The sequence below is a fragment of the Gopherus evgoodei genome, chromosome 2, assembly GCF_007399415.2.
Source record: "Gopherus evgoodei ecotype Sinaloan lineage chromosome 2, rGopEvg1_v1.p, whole genome shotgun sequence".
Taxonomy (NCBI): domain Eukaryota; kingdom Metazoa; phylum Chordata; order Testudines; family Testudinidae; genus Gopherus; species Gopherus evgoodei.
In genome coordinates this window covers 74,816,978-74,839,134 of record NC_044323.1, presented here as the reverse complement: position 1 = coordinate 74,839,134, position 22,157 = coordinate 74,816,978, and the positions used below count along the sequence as shown (strand labels likewise).

Below are 22,157 nucleotides of genomic sequence, written 5' to 3'. Positions count from 1 at the left end.
CACAATGAATATATACAGTCCCATTATGATATTTTCTGTTTTATTATTTATTCCTTTTCTATCCCATAGGCTCTGTTTGCCTCCGATGTGGTGAGCCTTTAGGTGCCCTTTCGGTCATGATTTCACGCTTTTCTCCACAACCATCAGGGTTAGAAATGTACAATGGGGATAACGAGGAGAAGAAAGGCACAGTGGGCACCACAATGGCTTAAAGCCACTCTCCCAGACAGGGATAATCCTCCAGCTAAATGAGCTTTAGATATGCTTTACACCTGCAAAGTAGTCGATTCTCCATATAAATATTCCTGATATCCCACCATTGCCTCATAGTCACACACACCTACTGTGTGTGCTCACACTATAGATGTACTAGCCTGCTCCCCCTCCCCCCTCACATGCTTCTAGGCAACCATAAAGCGCCTATCTATATACAGTGACATACATACTGTACAAAGAAATGGAATAGTGCCTTGTTACAAGAGAAATATCATGTCATTAAAGATGAGATTGTAAATTTTAGTACCCAAGGGCAAAGTGAAGCTTCAGCATTCAATTGTGGCTTCGAGAAATCCTGGCTTCATTCAAGTCAATGAGAATTTTGTCATTAAATACATGACCTTCGTCTTGCATTAACACTGGGTTTAAAAAAAAATGTTATCAATGAAATACATTTCCATGAATTTATAATGCGATGTTTATCATCTGATAATGCTGGGCTGCGTGTAGTGAGTTCAGAGAGTCAAGCTAATATTGTTAACATAGATGGTGCGTAAAGAATGGTATGTCATCTTTTACACTGATCGGTTTGTCTTTTACCATTTGAATTCAGACAGTAATACCATAACATTTTCTTGAATATGATGATCTTGTATCTCAAGGACAAAGGTAACATTACAATGCCAGTCATCTTGTAAGCTCCTTCATTATCACACAGTAACCCCACTTTACTCAGTAGTATTATGGTACTGGGAGAAGTGTCATGATATACCAAGATATAGTGTATTCCAGGGAAATTTATAAAATAACTCAGTCATAATTTTGCTTGCTGTTCAAAAGAACAGTCTCATGAATGTTCCGTACACCAGAGTGATGCTTCTTTTCTTTTGAAGCAGGAGACATTTATCTACAGTGTAAGTGGATATATAAGTTGCTCCTTATTCCACTTACCTCTTCTGTCCCCTTCTATGTACAGATCCCATTCTTTAATACTATTACTTTTTAAACAAACCTATTACGTTTAACAGTGTTTCCAGCTGAGGGAGCTTTCTATAAGTATTTCCTTACAGTTAACATGAAAATACTTCCTTCTCTCATGACAATGACACAAGGTCTACTCTATTCTGTCTAAAACATCATACTAGCCAAGGTTTCTTAAATGTAAATCTTTCTCCTGACCTCCTCTCAGGAGCCTGGAATCCTTGGGGCTTTCGGGCAACTTGTGTTTCTCTAGATACACTTCCTCTCATCTGCTCTTCCTGCTGATAAATGTACCTTTCTTTGTTAGAACGGCTTTGCTAAATCTCTAAATGCATTCAGCTGTAGGACATTTATTATTATCTAAAATTGATAATGCATGGACTGTTCACTATTGCTAGCGATTTTATTTCCATATGCAAAAGTGTAATGTAACTAATATTGGGACCAATGGGATGAACTCCTATTTCCACTGGTATTCTTCAGTTCCGTGAAAAATGCAGACACTCAATCTGATCAAGATGCTGTTTCCTGACTGTTCTGCATATTCCATAGCTATGAGGCTTCAGAGCTACTGAGGGAACAGCATTTGCAAAAAGCAAAAGCAAAAAAAAAAACAAAACCCAAACCAACCCCCCTCCCACCAGAATAAATCAAATAGACCAAGGGTTTCACCTGGCGAAGCCGACTCCTCTGCTGACTCCATTAGCATCTCTTAATATTCTGGTGGAAATGACATGTCCGAAGGGTTTCAGCATATTCTCCAGTTCCTGCTCATCCATGGAAATGGGTAAATTTGAGATGTATAAATTAGTTGGGTCTTGCTCTTGTTGCTATGATAAAAGAAAAGAAACAGCCTCAATTAAACTCAGTACTTTAACAGAACAGCTTGTGGCTCCCGATATCCAAAAATGGTGGGTGCTCCAAATAATACAGAGCCAAGAAATTATAACAGGGTTAGAAGCATAGCTCTGCAAGCTATTCAGAGCTGACAATATATTGGTCAAATATAGCCCATTGAGGCCTCAACTCTGAAAAATTCATGCATGTGCTTATCTCTCCATCCAGGAGCAGCCCCATTTAACTCAATGGGACTGCTCATGTGCAGGACGTTACTCTCATGCACAAGTGTTTTCAGGACTGTGGCCTAATTTAGGAAGTTGACTGAACAGAACATGATTTCCACATATGTGTTCACTGCTCAAAAATATTCAGCAAATGTTGTATGCAGAGACATATATTCCAGCCTGAAGACTGTTTGTAACTTGGTCACTATGAGTGAGCTTGGTTGAAAATGGAGAATGTTTTTCTGGAAATTTTCCAACAAGCTCTAACAAGGATTATTGCTTTGAATGTTTGATAGTTGCAATTCAAACTTTAAGCTTTTTTTACTAATAGGTCACAGGGTGTATGTTTTATTCCTTGATTGGATGAGCATACTTCTTAGAATGGGTTTAGAATGTTAATACTCAGAATTCAAATTTGAAAATCACTTTCTAGTAATACTCCAAAGTATTAGTTTAAAATGGCAATTCTGGCAAACATTCCTGCTGGTAACTTGTTTGCTAGAATACTCTCAGGAAGGGGATACAAAACACGGGTGCAGCAAAAGCATTAACAACTTTGAACAAATGCCCTGTTTACACACAAACTTGCACCTGTTTAATTAAACAAGTTTAGTTAAACCCCTGCAAACATCTGTATGGACACACTTATTTTGGTTTACATGCAGCTTATTTTGGTTTAGCTTAAACCTGTTTCCAATCGACTTAGGGCTTGTCTACACCTAAAACACTACAGTGGCACAGTTGCACAACTGTAGTGCTTCCTACACTGATGGGAGGGATTCTCCTGTTGGTGTAGATAACCCAACTCCCTGAGTGGGAAGTTGATGAAAGAATTCTTCTGTTAACTTAGTGCTAGGAGGTAATTCAAAATAGTTACTCCTCTCAGGGGGTGTAGGTTTTTCTGATGTAAATTCCCAGTGTAGATCAGACCTTAGGCTAACTCGAAATAAGCCTGATTTAAACCAACATCAGAATGTCCATACAGCCTTTTGCATCAGTTTAGCTAAATTGGCTTTAAAAATCACATCTTCAGTTAACCCAGTGCAACTTGGTTCATGGACAAGCACAAACAATCCCATGCATTTGCCCAACTCCATGAAGATACGTGAATAGAGTGCAAACTCAAGGACCCTGTTTCTCCACTTCCTTGAACCTCATTCACCCCTCTATAAAGTGAACACCACCACTGTGAGGGAGTAGAGAATTCTGATTTTGCAGCAGTTTACACCCACTGTACAAAGGTATAAATGACTACAAAAGGTGCAGCCCTGTAGAGAATCAGGGTCAAAGACTTCTGAAAGTTCCAAGGCAAGAGAAACCTCCCACTATAGCAATTCAAGAGGGCATATCTCTGCCATACACATGCAGCTGATTTTTGCCTTTAATGTATGGAAAATGAACATCAAGTTATAAATTCAGACGTACCCCATTCCATTTCACTATAAATAGCTCATAATAAACCTGGAATAAAATAAATATGTGGAACCAGAAATACAATAGGGAAACAGAATTATACTATGCCTAATAATATTAACACCAAATAAGCAACCAAGTTATCTTTTACTAGTTAAACACTTTAGGAATTCTATTAAAATATAAATTATATTACATATACAAACACACATATACAGTTTTATTCACATGTACACATGCAAACACACATACATCACAAATGTAACGGTGCCCAACATGCTAAATTGCAGTGACATGTGCATTGTTGCGAACTCTCACAATTTTATCAAGAGTCTCGCAATACTGGTGATTTTCTTAAAGCCCCAGCTCCCTGGAATAGGTCAATGTGGGAGAATCACAGCTTACCTTTAAAAAAAAAAAGAAAAAAGGAAAGACAGAAGGGGAGGTTCTCTTTATGCAAAACTTGAACACATGAACCCTAAAGGCTCAAAAACCTGAAGTAACATTTCTTATTTTTTAAAGTCTCCTGAATTTTAGCCAGCCTCATACTTTTTTTGGGTCTGATTCACAAATGCTTGGCATTGGCAATGCTACACGTGGTAAATGGCACATTATCCTAAGTCCTATCCATAATGCGTCTCACCTAGAACTACCTGTAATAGTCCACACCTCAGAGTAGTTTGAAAGAAGTGCCATTTTATAAAATGGAAATAGTAATTAAAAAAACCAGAAAACACCCTCAAGTTACTATTATAGTAAAATGTGTATAGATGAGTGACCATATTTGGGGGGTGGGGATAAAACCCCAAATGGGCAAAGTGTTGAAAAGTAAACTGATCTTGAAAAAGGGAAAAAAAATAAAAACAACAAAACACAAACACCTCCCTCCCTCTCCTTCCTTTTACGCCTTCCCTCACACCCCATCCCTTCTTACAACTGAGAAGGCTTTTCCCTCCACAGTAACTAAAATACATTTTTGCTTACATTGCATTTCAAAACTGAATTGGGAACGAGGGGCTGGCATTGTTACAATGTAAGCAATGTGAAGACAAATCATGTGATCAATTCTGAGAATATAAACCTGGCTGATATTTAGAGGGGAAGAAAAAGAGGGGAGGTCGGGAACAAGGAAGGTATGATATAAGTTTAAAAAATTAGATTAACATTTTTAAAAGCTCTTTCCCTTTTCAGCACTTTTGCACTTTTTTCTGTGTGTATATTGTGAAGTGTTATTTTGCTTTGTTATTTTGCTGTAGCTGAAGGGAGAGGGAAGATTAGGAAGTGTCTTTATTTTGAAAATGCTGAGCAGTGGAGTCAATTAAAGCAGAGGCATCAATCAGAGTAAAGATTTGCAATTTCACAGGCAGTGTTATTCAGAAATAATCAGATTATTATGTAAACCTCTGCCTTTTGATTGGTTAACTGTTTGGATTAATCAACCAAGCAGTGTACTGAGATCAGGCCCGCTGACAGCAATTCCGGGCCCCAGAGTAAAACAGTCAATGGGCGCGGAGCTGGACCAACAATGGCGGCTGTGCACACATGCACGCACAAGCCTTGCCCGCCATCTGCCTGACATTTGGGCAGTGCTGCACCAGCAAGCTACTGTTGGCTGTGCCGTTGGTGCCCAGCAAACTGCTAGTTGCACTGCTAGGCCTGCTCTTTCAGCACGGCCAGGGCTTCCACATGCCTGCCCAGCTGCCTCCGCCACCACCAGTACCACCCCATGCGCGCACCTAGGAGCTATGCAGCCCACCCAGGGCTCCTGGCCACCACCGCAGCTACCACAGCAGTGGCTGGGGGCCCCCAGGCCATTTTAAATCACCCGGACCTCTGGGCAATTGCCCCCTTTTCCCCCTGCCCCACTAGCAGGCCTGACAGGGATCGACATATTTTACCATTATTTAGAAATAAACAAACAGTGATAGTGCAAATCAGACCTATACCCAGAATGCAAAGGATGGAATAATAGAGAAAATACAGTTACGCATCACTAACTGTACAGCATCTCTCCCTCTCACTGAGACAATTCTATTTCAATAGAATATTCAAGTGTGAGATTTTGTTTTGACTATTGAGTCTTTATACCTGTGGCAAAAATAAAAAGTTTAAAAAAATAAAAATTGCAGCTAACATGTTCCATACCACAGAGTTTATCTTCCAGTTCCTTTTCTAGAGTAGGAAGCACTGATCCTTGTAGCAGATACAGATTAAATACTGTGGTTTTAAATACCCATAGACATTTTAGCTAAATTTTAAGTGTGAATGAATTCCCACCTGAAAGTTTGCTCTCTGATCATTATTTACCTATGACACCTTTTATCAATATGATAAACAGGAGCAGTAAATAGATGTATTAAATCATAAAGGGCTAAATTAGGCTGCCCTCTACCCTCAAGTGATTTACACTGTTTTGTATAGAAAGGAAAATAATTCCACATTATATTTTCTCTGCACCAATACAATATTTTCTTCTCCTGATGGGAAGAGAAGAAAATATTGGTTTACTCAGGAGTCCTGTGAATTAATTCTCCCTATTAACAATCTGTCAGAACTCCCAGGAGCAATTTGCAAAGGAGAGTTAACCACTGACTACTAGTTAAGAGGTGTTTCACTTAACATCTTCCAAATTGACTTTGGAATCTCTGTGAACACATTGTGGTACCTAGTTTTGTCTCACTCTTCAAAGTCCTCTTTACACAGGTGTAGTCAGGTTTGATATGTATGGGTCATATACAAGTTGTCTTGTCCTTGAATAATTAGATACTGTACTAGCACTTACATCACACTATTGATACTGATCAAGATCAGTTACAGCTTGCCTTTAGAATCACTGTAACCTCATCCAGAACATTTTAGACACTAGTCAGTTCAGATGATTCAAAATTATTATTATTTCTGTCATGCTGTTTAGTAGTCAGGTTCCATCCTCCCTTTAAATAACAACAGTTACACCCTTATGGAAGAAACCATCCATATGTCACTGAATTACTCTTTAAAATATAGTCATATCACACATTTCTCATTTCTTGACAATATTGTTCCAACTGTAGTGGCTATGTGTCTTCAATCTTATCTTTGGAACCACAATTTATACGATCAATGCCAGTCTGGATTCAGGACAAGTCATAGCACTGAGACCATTTAGATTTCTTTCTTTTTGTGGACTCATGTTCAAAATCTATTCTTGTTCTTTAGTATTGACCTTTTTTGACATTGCAGATCCTGGGACCCTTCTAGGACATTTGAAATATATACTAGATCAAATATGGAAACTGTTTTGGTTTGTATTTGACTGGCTAGTTGCAGTATCTGACCTTTAATCTGGAAGGTCACATTCAATCAATTCCATGAATGAGAATTGAAGGTTTTTTCCAGAGTTCCATTTTTGCCATTTCTACCTGCTTTTTCTTTCTTCTAGTTTTCACAGATTGGAGTTAGTGCCAACACTTTCAAACTTCATGACACCTCAGAAAATCAGGTCACTAATTATTAGATGTCTAACTATAGATAGAGGTGCCCAACTTTAGGTAGGCAAGTCCAACATTCTGATCCCAAATTTTAACATTGAGCCCTTATCATTAATGTTATACATGATATAACAGAACATTCCACTGAATTCTTCACATAGCATTTCTCGCTTCTCCTTTATAAATGAACTGTACCCATTTTGCTAGACAGAGAATTCTAAAAGTTAAAGGAAAACTATGTCCAACTTCCACAGCACAGCAGCCTGAAAAGCAAGCATGGCAGGGAACATTTTTGCTATACATCAAATGTGGATTATATTTAAGGGTTATGGGCTGGAACTTCATCTGGTGTAAATCAGCATAGCTTCATGGTTTTATTTTTTTAATTAAAACTGCTCTTATAAAAAATATTACAATAATGGTCCAAACTACTTAGGCTTAAAATAGCATTACTGCAGCAGTTTGGCCATTACCGTTGTAGTGCTAGATAAACAGAATGCACCAATTCACTTTGCCAGCAGTCACAACCCCTTTTATGTGCTTATTTGCATTCCTTTGGGTGGGCACATTTTTAATAGTGAGAATGTTCTCAGAAAGCAAAGCAGTTGTGAACAGAGAGATGACAGCAGCTGGAGGTTGTCCAGTGGCGCATTCCATCTGGTTAGGGGAACTCAATGCTGGCAGAAAGCTGACCCCACACTGCTGCCAATGGAGGGAAAAGAGAGATATTAGGGCATTCCAGAGGGAAGGAACATGGAAGAGCACAGATACACTATGCCTGATCGTCTACTGGAATAAGGTGCTTGAGGAAGCTTATGACAGTCACTAGAGCTCTTCCTATGCAGGTCTAAACTGCGCTTGGATTAGGTCGCTGAGTATCAGGGAGCCACCACTAGCTCCCTGTAGACCCCTCTCTCCATTGTGCCTGATCTCTTCATAGTCTTCATAACTTGCCAATAGATTTCAATAGTGCTCCATAAAGGCATAAGTATTTGTTCGGCAGGGGCTTGATCCCACACTCATTGAGGTCAATAGCAAAATTTGCACTGACTTCAAGAATGCCTTAGATCAACTTGTAGGATTGGGGCATTTAATGTCCATTACAAACAAATTTACATCTCTTTACACACCACTATACTTTTTTCCCATGCATTTACTTTTTGCCTTCTATACATTTCTATTTCTAGACTATACTTAAATAAATGCTTAAGACATATGTACACACCCACATACAGTCTACAAAGGGTTAAGTTGATGTATATATTTCCTCTATCTGTAGAGCAACAGGAAAAGCTCATGAGAGTATTTACACCAAAAGTGCTCTCCTGGTCTCTTTCAAAATCTTTTTATGTTTCATCCAAGTAGATTTGAAAAAATAAGAACCCTTTATGAACTGAAAAAAAAACGACTCCTTTTGTTTATGAAGTTCACAGTGGATCATCCATTCAGGAAAGAAGAAGTTACTCACCTTGTGCAAGAATGATGGTTCTTCGAGAAGTGTGCTCTACTGTATGTGTGTCTGAATCCCATTGCTGCTGATCAGAGAACTTTGATAGCAATATCATTCAGGCCACGCATGTGCTGCTCCTTGCCTGCCATGAGGCCAGAGCCAGTGTACACGGGCAAAGCCTCCTCAGTTCCTTCTCTGCTGCAGAGTCAATGAGAAGAACTCCAAAATGGAAGGGAGAAGGGTGGGTCATGGAGCATCCTTGGGACACACATCGCGAAGAACCATCATTACTGCACAAGGTGGGTAATTTCTTCTTCAAGTAGTGTCCCTATGGGTACTCCACTCTAGATGACTCCTGAGCAGTGCCCAACACTGGAGGCAGGCTTTGGAGTCAAGTCAAGTCTGTCATAGATGATAGCACCGTGGCACCAAATTTGGCATCTGCAGCCAAGTCATCCAGGATAACATAATGTTCTGTAAAGGTATGTGTAGATGCCCAGGTAACTGTTCTGCAGATTTCTGATACAAGGATACCCTTGGAGAAGGTGACAGAAGATGAGACCAATCTCAGAGTGCATGCATATTGAAGACGGGATGCTACATTACACATCTGGTAACAGAGCTTGATACAGTTCAAGACCCATTTGGAGAGTCTTTGAGCTGAAATTGCTGTACCTTTTGATCTATCTGAAATGGAGGGGAAGAGTCTCCGAGATTTTATAAAAGCTCTTGTTCTGTCCAAATAGAAGGCCAAGGCCTCATGTTGAGAGTATGGAGGATGGCTTCCTTATTATCCTGATGAGGTTTGGGATAAAAGGTTGGAACTGAATAAGCTGATTTATATTAAATGTGGCAATCACCTTGGGAGTGAATTTCGGATATGGTCTAAGACTGACATTGTCAGGGAAGAACACCATGAAGTGAGGATGCGATTTCTTAAGAAACAACAGGTAGCCCAAGACTACTGGTAGAATGGCTGCATTCAGGATGATGCCTTTCGGTTGACACCAGATTTGAAATCTCTTCTACTTTTGTAGGTAGGTACAATGAGTAGCATAGGCGACAACTTCCTCTTTGGCCTGTGGGTGCTCAACCCCCCCCGACCCCTAGCCGTGCCCCAGCCCTACCCTTTCAGTCGCAGAATCCACAGGTTGGGATAGAGAGAGAGTCTCTTGTTCCGTGACAGCAGGTAAAGAGTGATTAGAAGAGTCATCGGTGGACATAGTGCCAGCTGTGACAGGTAAGGGTACCACGTCTGTCAGGACCAGGTGGAGAGCAATCAGTATGATGTTAGCTTTTTCACTTTCAACAGGATTTTCAATATTATAGGGAATGGGGAAAAGGTGTAAAGACGACCCTGGTTGCAGGAGGAGGCGAGCATCTCCCATGGAGCATCATCTGATTCCCACCCCTGGAGCCATATTGCGGACATTTCTTGTTCTGGTAAGTAGCGAACAGGTCTATTGTCAGTGTCCCCTATTTTTGGAATATGTCATGGAGGACCACCAAATCTATTTCCCATTCATGGTCGGGTGAAAATTTGTGGCTGAGACTCTCCGCTGTCATGTTGTGTACTCCCAGTAGGCAGGCTGCTGATATTATGACATAGTGGGAAATGCACCAGTTCCATAGCTGTAGTGCTTCCAAGTACAGAGAGTGTAATCTGGTGCCTGCTTGTCAGTTTATGTAATACATGCAGGCCACATTGTCCATCATGGCTTTTGTGTACATGTCTTTGATCAGAGGGAGGAAGTGGGCACATGCGTTTCTGACCAGTCTGAATTCAAGCAAGTTGATATGAGGACATGTCTCAGATAGAGACCATTTGCCCTGAACCGTGAGATCATTGAGCCTCACCCTATTAGGGATGCATCAATAGTCAAGAGTGATGATGGGAAAGGCTGATTAAATGGGATTCCTGTAGAGATGTTCACTGGGTCCCTTCCACCAGTCCAAGGATTGTTTGACCTTAGTGAGCATTGATAGTAGTTTGCTTATTTTGTTTCTATTCAACCTGCAAATCAAACTGAACCACACTTGTACGCATCTCATGGGAAGTCTGGCATGAACTGTAATCAGTGTGCCTGCAGCCATATGCCCCAGAATATGGAGGTAGTGTCTGGCTGAAATTTGGGGGCTGGATTGAGCTGTTTTTAACAGCATGGAGACACTGAGAAATCTGATGTGGGAGGAGTACCCTCACCTGGATGGTACCGAGGTCAGCTCTTATGAATTCTAGACTCTGTACCATTATTCATATTGATTTTTGTGCGTTGATTTGTAGGCCCAGATTCTGGAACAGGTCCAGTGTGGTCTGGGTGACTCACTGGGCTATGGCAAAGGAATGTGCCCTGAGAAGGCAGTCATCCAGGTAAGGATATATCATGATGCCCTGAGAGTGTAAGTAGGCTGTCACTACTAAGAGAACCTGGGATAATACTCTGGAGGTCAATGAGAGGCTGAAAAGCAGTAGTCTGTACTGGTAGTGGTCTTAGCCTCTGACTTGGTATAATCGAAATGTGGAAGTACGTAGCTTGGAGGTTGAGGGCTGAGAACCAATCTCTTATCTAATGCTGGAATAATCATTGATAAAGTGACCATCTAGAACTTTTTCTGCACCTTGACAAATTTGTTGAATGCTCTGAGGTCTAGTATGGGTCTCCAACCTCCTTTTTTCTTCGGTATCAGGAAGTAGTGAGAGTAGAAGCTTTTTTCTCTTACATGTGTGGGCAATGGCTCTATGGGTCCTGTGCTGAGGAGTGATTTCTCTCCTGACATAGCAGGCTCTCGTGAGAAGGGTCCCAGAAGAAGGACAGAGAAGGGTGTTTGGGAGGGAGGAAGAAGGAGAAATGGAGAAGTGTCCATCCTGGATGATCTCCAGCACCCATTTGTCGATTATCCATTCCCAGGTGCTGTGGAACAGTGTGAGAATGTCTCTGAAGGAGAATGAGGAAAATGTTCTCTGGGCACCTCGACCAACCCGTCAAAACTGCCGCTTTGAGGTGGAAGGTTGAGAGGAAGTGGGCTGAGATCCCGACATCTTTCATCTGGGGAACCTCTCTTCTTCCTCTGAGGTTTGTATGCGACGAATATTGAGAAGAATATTGAGAAGATGAGCAGGGTTTGAATGACGGCTGAGAGCTATACTTTCTTTTGTACCAAAGTGTATAGATCCCAAGGGATAGAAGAATGGCCCTGGAATCTTTTAATGTGTGAAGGGAGGTGTTGGAATTCTAGGCAAATAATTTTGTCCCTTCAAAATGGAGATCCTCCACAGTAGTTTAGGCCTCTTTTGGGAAACTGGATAGATGAAGCCATGAGGCCCGTCTCATCACAATGGCAGTGGAAATTGAATGTGCTGCCATGTCAGCTGCATCAAGTGCAAACTGGAGAGAGATCTTAGCCACCAGTTGGCCTTTGTTGACTATGGCCTTGAATTGCTCCTTCTGAGAATTGGGAAGCTGCTCAATAAAAGAACTGAGTTTTGCGTAGTTTTGATAGTTGTATTTTGCCAATAAGGCTTGGTAATTTGCAATGCAGAACTGGAGGGTGGCTGAGGAATATGCTTTCCTGCCAGAAAGATTCAGATTGTTCCAGTCCTGGTCATAAGGGGGATTTAAACTGGTATTGGCGGCCCTTAGAATTGACTGCATCCACAATGATCGAATTGGGAGGCAGGTGGTAGAAGAGAAACCATGTCTTTTGCCAGCACACAGTATTTCCTGTCAGCCTTCCTGCATGTTGGTGGGACCGACGTGAGGGCCTGCCATATGACCTCGGCGGAGTCCAAGAGTGCCTCATTAATAGGGAAGTCCACTCTGGAGGAGGTAGAGGAATGTAAAATATCCACCAGCTTGCTGTGAGACTTGGTCACCTCATGCAATGGTATCTCTAATGCTTCTGGCACCCTCTGTGCCAGGTCCTGGAACAGTTTAAAATTATCAGCCATAGATGGCAGAGGGGGCACCACCATCTCGTCTGGTGATGATGACAAGAAGTGGGCTTGAGGAGTGACTTCCTCCTCAAATTTGGCCTCTGGTTCCTCCCTTGCCTGCTCAGGGAGTTCAGAAGTCCTCGAGGCTGCAGCTGAAGGAGGGTGTTTCCTTGACAGATTTTATTAGAGGTAAGGGAGGCCTGTTGGTAAGTCAAGGGCTCTGGGTGAACTTAGTGCCAGGGCCCCAGTACTGAACAGAGACGAGTCCGGTGCGTCACACACCTAAAGATCCATTGTGCACCAGAAATCAGGTAGGGCAGGCAGCGACAGTGCTGAGAGGCTTGTACCGACTGGGACAGAGGTGTGAACTTGATAGTAAGGTCTGTCAATTCCTGGAATACCACAGGCAGTACCTATGTTGATGCTCATACCAATGAAGCGGTATCGGTGCTTCTTTGCCTGTGCCCATTGGGTCTTTAGGCAGCCTGGTTTGCTCTGTTAGCTCAGTACCGTGCATGCCCTGGGTACCAGATTTAGATGGCTTTGGTGCCATCAGAACCAGTGAAACTGATCAAGCTGGCTACTGATTGTTTTTGACTCCATCGTAGCTCACTACGGCGACTCACAGACCTTTTCTTAGAGGTCTTACGTGAATGGCTTGTGGGTATCTCTCTGGGCTCACCTCCCTTCGAAGTAGAGGCTTGCAATGAGGGCTCCCACTGGGACTCTGGAGTTTGAAGGGCTGACTCCATGAGTAGGAGTTTGAGCCTCAGTTCTCTGTCTTTCCTGGATCTGGGCTTCAGTTGCTGACACAAGCCACACATCTGCGGAATGTGTTTTTCTCCCGGACAGCAAACACACTGTGAGTGTCCGTCAGTCACTGGGATAGATTTCTTGCAATGTAGGCACTTTCTGAAGCCTGGGGAACCAGGCATACCCTTGTCCAGGGTGTCTTATCCCCCACAGAGATTAGCGAAAGACAAAGTCTTTTTTTAGGCACAGTCAAAATAAAATGCAAACAAAATTAATAAAGAAAAAAAGGCTTTAAGGAAAGCTAAAAATTAGCAATTCTAAAGTTAACGATCTGCAACTGGACAATTATACCTCTGTCTCTAGCCAGGGGTGGCTGAGAAGGAACTGAGGAAGTTTCACCTGCGCAAGCTGGCTAGACCTCATGGCAGGTGAGGAGCAGCACATGTGCGGGCTGAACCGACACTGCTACCAAAGTTCTCCAATCAGTGGCGCAGGGACGCAGATATTCCTATAGCAGAGCACCCATAGGGACACTACTTGAAGAATAAAAGAAAAAATACAATATGACCAATCATATTGCATGCACAATGAACAATGAATACTCATAGCAATTAGTTCACAAACAAGTCAGAGGTTACATTTTTTTCTAACAGACTTTGTTAAATAATTGCAAAAAAGCCAATTCATAAAAATCATGATCTGTAAATAGAAAAAGGGGGAAATTATTTAGGTATGTTAATTGCAACAAATAGTTTGTTTAGTTCTACAGGGTAATATTATTTATAAGTGCTGTTTTAATTAAAAACTTGACTTTTAAATTGAGTTCATAGTATATATATGTTAAGGAATTCTTCTCACTTTGCAAGCTTTCTAACTGCTGTGTTGTAAGATGGACTCAGCTTTCTTTTAATTAAGTTTGCACATGGAAAGCACAGCATCTTCTAAACCTAAATAGTGCTAGAACTGAATTATTATACTTCTACCATGTCTGGTGCAGAATCTTCCATCATATATATTATCTGCCAATGCTGATTTGATTTTTCCCCTCATCTTACGCTGCAAATATGGGAGTTACTATAGACTGTGCCTTTTGAGCATTATATCAGATCTGTGGGTTGCTATTTTCTTTTATTGTGCACAGAATATTGTCATAACTCAACCTAAACTATCACACCCTGACGCAGAGACAATTATTCATATTTTTGTAACTTCTAGGTCAGACTGTTACAATTTCTGAGTTTACAGATTTCTAGAAAAAAATGTGCGTGGTTTCGAACTTGTACAATATGCCTCAGCCCGAACGTTATCACACACTATGCAAATTTACCACATCACTCCAATTTTGAGGGTGATCTGCTGGCTTCCTGTTCAATGTCAAATTGGTTTAAAGATTACTTGGATGCTTTACAAAGCTGTATATGATTTGGAAACCATGAAGTTATCTGAGTGTCTGGTCTTGAAAGAGCCAATTTGCTCCCACAAATCACTTGAAGTTACTCTATAAAATATTCTGCAAATACTACCTAGCCTCCTAGCATGCCCACCCTAAATTAGAAATTTCCTGATGCCCACTATGACCTGAGTGCAAATTGCTAAGCCAGACTAATTCCAAGTTTAATTTTTTTTCCTATTTCTTTTAGTCTGTCTCTCACCGAGTCCTAGTGAACTTGTGTGTTGCAGGTTCTATTGTAAGGCACATACTATTGCACAGAATAGTACATATATGTTTATTTTTCACTACATTGTATTGATTTAGTGGCACTTTGACTTATACTTTCCAGTCTTATTTGTATTCAGACAAGAACACAGCTCCTTTATCTGGCATGCAAAGTAGAAACTATTGCAATGCAATGCTTACCATGCACATTCATACCGAAGTCAAGGTGATTTTGCACGCTGCCCATTCAATGCAGAGTATATATATATTATTCTAATTACAAGTACATAGCATGAAATTACATAGGCAAACAAACCTTCCATTATCATTAACTTGAGAAACAGAACTAGCTAAATCCAAAACTCAATGTGCAAATACCCATGTAAATCAATGGAATTAAAAGTCAGATTGTGCTCTCAGAAAGATCTCTAAAATGAAAAGACGAATTCAGGTAGTATCCAAAGGGTCAGCACTTAACTGTCCACATTCACATTTGAAAGACATGTGGTTACTCTCAAGGGTACTAACTTATCAGCACTGGAAAAGTATTAGAGGTTTTGAGGAGATTTTGGGGCCAGTATTAATGCTCTTTAATGTTTGACCTACTGAATCATTCAAGCAGGCGAATTTAAGCAGCTTTTAGATCCCATGTGATTGCTCGTGAAGAAAAATGAAAGCTCTCTTTTGTCATATTTTACTTTACTTCCTATAAACCATAAATGAAGTCAAAATCTTCTTGTCTTGAGAATTCCTGTTGGGATACAGGTTCAAGTCAATTTAGTCTGAGTCCATATAGATTCCCAGTGAACACAGTTACTCATCTTGATGCACACACCAGAAATGGAAACCAACTGGTCCTTAAGGATGCATCAATTTTCTGGACGTCTGGATTGTTTTGAGAAACTTTGAAAAAATGTACCTGGATGCTTTATATGAAAAAAAATAGAGCTTTTAACAGTTTTAGTTTGAGAAATTTTACTCAGAGAAGAATACTATTAATAGTTAGAATAATGCACTATTCACAAAGCGTTGAGGAATAGCGATACATTTAATACATGTAATATATATTAAAGATGAACTGAGTCATGTTTAAAACAAAACAATTGCTGGTTGTCATTCAGCAGCATAATGGCCAAATGAAATTTACATTCTCCTGGGATGTGGAATTCCCAACAATGAATCAATAGATCCCAGAGGAGAATTCAGCCATTATACAGAGAGTTTGAAAAATCCATTTCCCCATTTACCAGCGGCACACAGTAAACTTTCTCTAGTAAGTGGAGTGAACTAGGCCATCAGTTTCAGCAGAAATTCAAACTTTCTTTATTTTACAAAAGTTTTGATTCCTTATGATTCCAAAAATAGTTTTTTCAAGTATGAACTACTGCTGTACTGACTTCCTGAGTCTGCAGGCTGCTCGTACACAAGCAGTGGTGTAAGAATAAAACAACAAGAAAATGGAAGATGGCAGCTGAGAAACTAACAAGACATATTAATAGCCTTTCTACTTTCTGGAGAAGCTGCCATACAAATAGCAAAAGAGGAGGAACCAAATCATGGTCAACAGATGCACAATTGTTGCCAACCAGGCCTTAGGCAGTCAGGCCTAGTGGTGAGGGTGAGAAGTCAGTCTACCAGTTAGAGCTGGGTCCGGGACAAGAAGAGTCCAGGAAATGATCAGATGGTCAGTGCCAGAGGAATAGAAGCCAATTGCCAGAGTCGGAGGGGGGTAGACCAAAGTCATAATTCAGAGGTGGTGTCAGGTATCAGTAATGGAGAGACAGAAGCTGAACACTAGAGTGTCAACCACAGTCATCGTCTGGAAGCAGAGCTGGGGTTGGGGGTCAAATACTGAAGTCTAAAGCTAAAGGGGACCAGGGGCTGGAGAGGAGCAGGAACTTAAACAAGGACAGGAACAGGGGCTGGAGCCGCTGCAGGGACAGTATGTGTTGAGCAGCCACTGAACTACTGTGGAGTCCAGGCTTGTGGGCAAGACTGCCACACCAGCAGGGGGCTGTGGCCACAGAGTTCTAAGGCAGCTGTTCCTAGCTGGTCTGAACCCTGACAACAATGCAGGGACTGGGTAGCAAGTATCTTCCATTCCTAACAGTAGCTAGGAGATTGGGAGCCGAGCAAAGTAATAGTGTCCCCCTCTCCCCCGCCTCCCTCACAAGAGTCAGAAGGTTGGAAGAAGAGAAGAGTAGTTGAAACTCCTTCACACTTTGCACAGCCATGACACCAGTAACAAAGGGAGCTGGGAGGTTGGGAGCACCCCAGCAACCCAACCCTAGCCAAATTCTGGGGTGAAGATGAGGATAAGAGAAAGCTGCTGCTTCTCTCTTCCAGTAGACAATGCTAAGAGTTCATATTTATCAGACACCTACAAAAGATGGAGCTTCTGAGCAGCGTGTGGGACAGAACCTGTCAGGAATCGCAGTATTCCCTGAAGCTGTGAGAGGAAGGGTCTGAACTCCTCACCGGGAAATTGCTCTGAGACCTCCCCCTATTATAACTACCTATATATCGTGACTAAATATATTATACACATATATATATATATTCACCATGGAAACATGGATTCATTTTTGAAAATCTGGGTATGTAGATAGGTGTGTCTGTATAGACATACAAGTCTATGTCCAGATTTTAAAGATAGGTGCATGCTGAAATTGTACATACACATAGCTCGACTGCATATTCAAAACACACACACACACACACACACACACACACACACACACACACACACACACACACACACACACACACACCACCACCACCACCACCACCACTTATGTGCCTAAGCATTGTTGTGCATGCGAGCATATATAAATAAAGGGATGGACAGAATAATGGATATATTTTTGAAGGTTGATTTTTTTCCTTACTCTGCTGTAAATCAGAATTAACTTCATTGGAGTTATTCTAATGACTTATACCATAGTAAAACTATTTGACTGACAAGGAAAAAAGGCATTGCCCTTCCTCTCACATGGCTGATTTGACAGTGGGATATCAAAACAAAGGGGAAGCTGTTGTAGCTATCTAATGGGAGGATGTGTTCTTGACTCTCCCAATATGCTGGAAAAGCCTCTAAGCTTCTTTTCTCTTGTTTTGGAATCTTTTCTATGTTAATGAAGCCAGCTATGAGGAAAGGGCTTGAACTGAACTATATTTTGGGGCTTTATTTTACCTTTCCTGGATGGTATATCTGTCCATCCACTTATAAACTGGTTTAAATGAAAGAAGAAGCTGCAAGTCTATAATATCTATCTTAATATCTTAGGCACCTACGCATCATAGTACCTGCATGACAAAGAACTAGAAAAAGAGAGACCCACTCTATAATGTATAACTCTCGGGAGTATTTTATCACAGGCAGTCTCCCTGTTCCAATGCTTATCGCTGGTGATACTGAGGTCAGCAAATCACTGCATGCTGAGATGTCATGAGCAGCAAGTCAGACGATCCTTGGAGAGCACCTTTACTTACCAAAGAGGGAAAACTGAAAGGTATCATCAACTACAAACTTTTGAAATGATTGCTTGTGAAATTCATGGGACCAGTCATATGCTCATAGCAATACTACACACACTCTACATATACTGCATAACATATTGGGAACTTTGAAACATGAGAGATCGATCCTGGTAGCTTACAACCTTGTGAATGTTGTGCTCAGCTCAGATTTGCTACATATATCAAACTAACATTATATTTCATCTGCAGCCCACTTTACAAAAAATCACGCCATAGGTGCTGGAACTAGAGGTGCTGCTGCACCCTCCCTGGCTTGAAGTAGTTTCCATCATATACAGGGTTTGCAGTTTGGTTCAATGGCTCTCAGCCTCTCCACTGTACAAACTGTTTCAGTGCCCCTGAATCATGTGCTACATATGGAATTTGTTCCTACCCACACACAGTATTTGATAAACTCACTAACATAGCAAGATCTCCACGCGGAAAAATATTCATTGATCCCTAACGGAGAATGTCTCAACCCATGTTTAATCTTACATATCAGTGACTTGTCAGGCAGCCACACATTTGGCAATTTCAGATTTTAAATTCAAAGACTTCACAGTGAAGGCAGCCACAGAAAGAGGAAACTGAAATACTGCAACATGAAACTGTCTGCCCCTGTGTATAGCCCCTAAGGGAGAATATGGGACTGGATCATGAGAGCACCATCAACAACCAGTACAATTTGTTTGCTTTTCAAGGGAAATGACTTAAAGTTAGAGGACCCTATTTTTACAGGCAGCTCAAGTTGCACTGCTGGATTTTCTTTAACTGAATCATCTACGTTTTTATTTCAAGGATTTTAAAAATGAAGTGGGGGAAGGGCTTGCAGGTGTCCAGCACTTCTAAAGATCAGGTAATGAACTGGAAAGAGAGAATCAACTATCTTCTCACCCTCTGCTGGTCAGGGCCCCTGTAGGAGGAATCTGTTGCATTGTCACTGCCTAGGATGAAGCTGTACTGTGAATAAATGGAGAGCTTCAGTCTCCAATTCTGCTAACCTGGTACCTTCCATAAACACTAGAATTTAGACCAATATTTTTCAAAAATTAAAATAAAAACGATTCAAAGAAAAACTACAAATGAAACTAAGGCCCTGACCAGGTATGGTCAATTAAGGTCCCATGGTATTAAGTGTTAATCCCAGTTTTTTGGCCAAATTCTACGTTGGATATTTAGAATCTGCATATTTAAAATTCTCCTTGGAGTTTCAAATGCAGGAGTTATTCTTGATTTCCTTCCTATAACATTTGTTGTTTAGTGCAGCCAGTGAAGAGCGGTTGCACTTAAGCAATGGGCGAATGGTCCATATCTACTATAGAGAATATGTAAAAGCACTGTGGGATCCATCAGGAAGAAAGACACACATCAAAGTTCCATTTAGTATTGTCAGAACTACTCATCTTTAAAAGTGTCTTCAGATTCCTCTGAACAAGTTATTTTATGAAGTTAGGATATTTTTCCACAATTTAGGATGTCAGATTTAACATGCAAGTTTAACTGTATCTATAAGACAGACTAGAAAAATATATAGAACTTCCTCCACTTAGAAAACTATTCATATCATTCTTGAGCCAAAGAAGATTAATTATTTATTACTACACTCATTAATCAAAAAGAGTGTGTGTGTGTGTGTGTGTGTATATATATATATATAAAGGACCAATGTCACTGTTCAAGTCAATTAGGCCGTCTAAAGCTATTACACTGAAGAAGTTGCAACATTTTTGAGACTTCCTCAAGTATATTTAGACTATAAAATAAATGCCATTATTCAGGAGATACTGAATTGTTAAGCTGCTTAAATTTGTACAATTGGGAACCCGATGTACATTAAAATGTTGAAACTCATTAAGAGCCTTTTTCATAGCCTAAGAATCATTGGCTTTCCTAGAGCTATTTAGAACAATAAAACACTCCCCTTACCTAAGAAGAGGACAACTTCCACTCTTTCAGCTTTCCTTTAATGAATCACTGAGGCAGAACTGGTATCTAACCTCTCAGCCAACCTCTTTCATTTTTAACTAACTAACTAGTAATAAAAAACAACTCAATGCTAATATTCCAAGTGAAATAATAAAATCTGCTAACACACTCTACTAAAAAAAAACAACAAAACAAAACAAAACAAAACCCCAAACAATTTAGTTAACATTGATCTCTTGCTAGAGTACAATTTAATTTTCTCTCTCTGTCAATAAGTAGTAAATCATCTTCAAAGTTAGAACATGAGCTATTTTTTCTTCCGGTCTCCAAATTCACACCCCAACAGAGGCTGCTTCCTCAGGTGTAATTTTTCTGAGCAAAAAAGCAATGGAAACAGCAGCCCCCATCTGTTTTCATTAATGCTAGTTGCACACCCTCATTCTGTATGTATCACATTGAAAACTTCCTTGCTGGTCCATTCACTTTGGTAATCAGCTTCACATTTGTAAACTGGTACTAAAATAGTCAAACAATTATCAGAGTCCACCTCACCCCTCCCACACACAATTGCTCAACTCTTGGTGGGGTTTTCCTGCACATTAGCAGGCAGAGACTCAAAAAAGGATCTGGATGCTCTCCTGATTAACCAGAATTAAACCTCCCTCTGACTGCAGGAGGATGGTCTGTGCTAAACTTGTCTCAGCTGGAAGTCACTCATTTTGCACACTGAACAGTGGGCAAGCAGCAGTTAAAGACAATACTTCTCCTTGATCTAATAATAGTGTATTATGCTGTACTGGGTGACTGGTTTCCTCCTCAATAACGACAGCAGAAATTTCATGTAATGCCTCCAGCCTTCATCAGTCAGAGGATGGACAAAGAAGCACAAGTCTATCCACTGTAGCATGCTTTAGACGTGTGTGTGTGTGTGTGTGTGTGTGTGTGTGTGTGTGTGTGTGTGTGTGTGTGTGTGTGTGTGTGTGTGTGTTTCCACAGTAGAAGGATCTGTCTCTAAGTAAGTTTCCACCTACTACATGCTTCTTTCATTTTTCATGTTACGGCTGTAGATCTTGAACTCAAGAGTAAATAATTGTATTTGGAAAGCAAAAGAAACAAAAATTTGGAAAAATAGACAAAAAACTAAGTATAAGAAAGAACTCTGGGAAAACTGAGCACTCCAGAGATTTCACAAGATTATTGGTCACACTGATAGTGTACAGAACTGAAACACATATATTCTTGGGAGTATTATATAGGTTGTTAAACCGTATCTGTTATTCCAAAATATTCTTCAAAATTGTGAACCAGTGAATTTTCTCCAGGAGAATTACAAAGCAAACTGTTTTCTTTTTTTGCTCTCAGCATATTGGGTGGATTGTACTACAAGGCTGAAGTAGTGATCGAGATCATTTCGGAAGTCAATTGGTAGGAATCAGCCTTCCTTGGGGATTCTCAGGTCAAAGATAGACTTGAGTTACAGAAAAAAGGTGCACCGGTGCAGTCGTGTGTGACCCCCCCCTCAAGCAACACTATGAGAAAAGGATAGAATATAGCCAAAATCAGGACTGTGATTAATGCAGCAGATGCTCTGATATTATATGAACTGAGGTGGATTGCTATTTGGTTTTTTAACAAAGAGTTTACGAATTTTAATTCAAGTGCTATGTTTAAGCAATATAGATCTGACCAGCATAATTTGGCAACCAAAAACAATTTGACCACCAAATCTGCCTGCACTGACAATTGGAAATGATTTCACTGGCCCATATTT

The 22,157-nt window shown here is 40.6% G+C and overlaps 1 protein-coding gene across 3 annotated transcripts in view; it reads right to left on the bottom strand.

Annotated features, from left to right (window-relative positions):
- The window catches only part of RBMS3 (RNA binding motif single stranded interacting protein 3), a 580,573-nt gene that overhangs the window by 192,876 nt on the left and 365,540 nt on the right, over positions 1–22,157 (bottom strand). For all 3 annotated transcript variants that reach the window (XM_030551002.1, XM_030551001.1, XM_030551000.1), the window contains one exon: positions 1,870–2,027. In XM_030551002.1, coding sequence (XP_030406862.1) covers positions 1,870–2,027 — 158 coding nt within the window. The remainder of the gene's footprint in view (positions 1–1,869; positions 2,028–22,157) is intronic.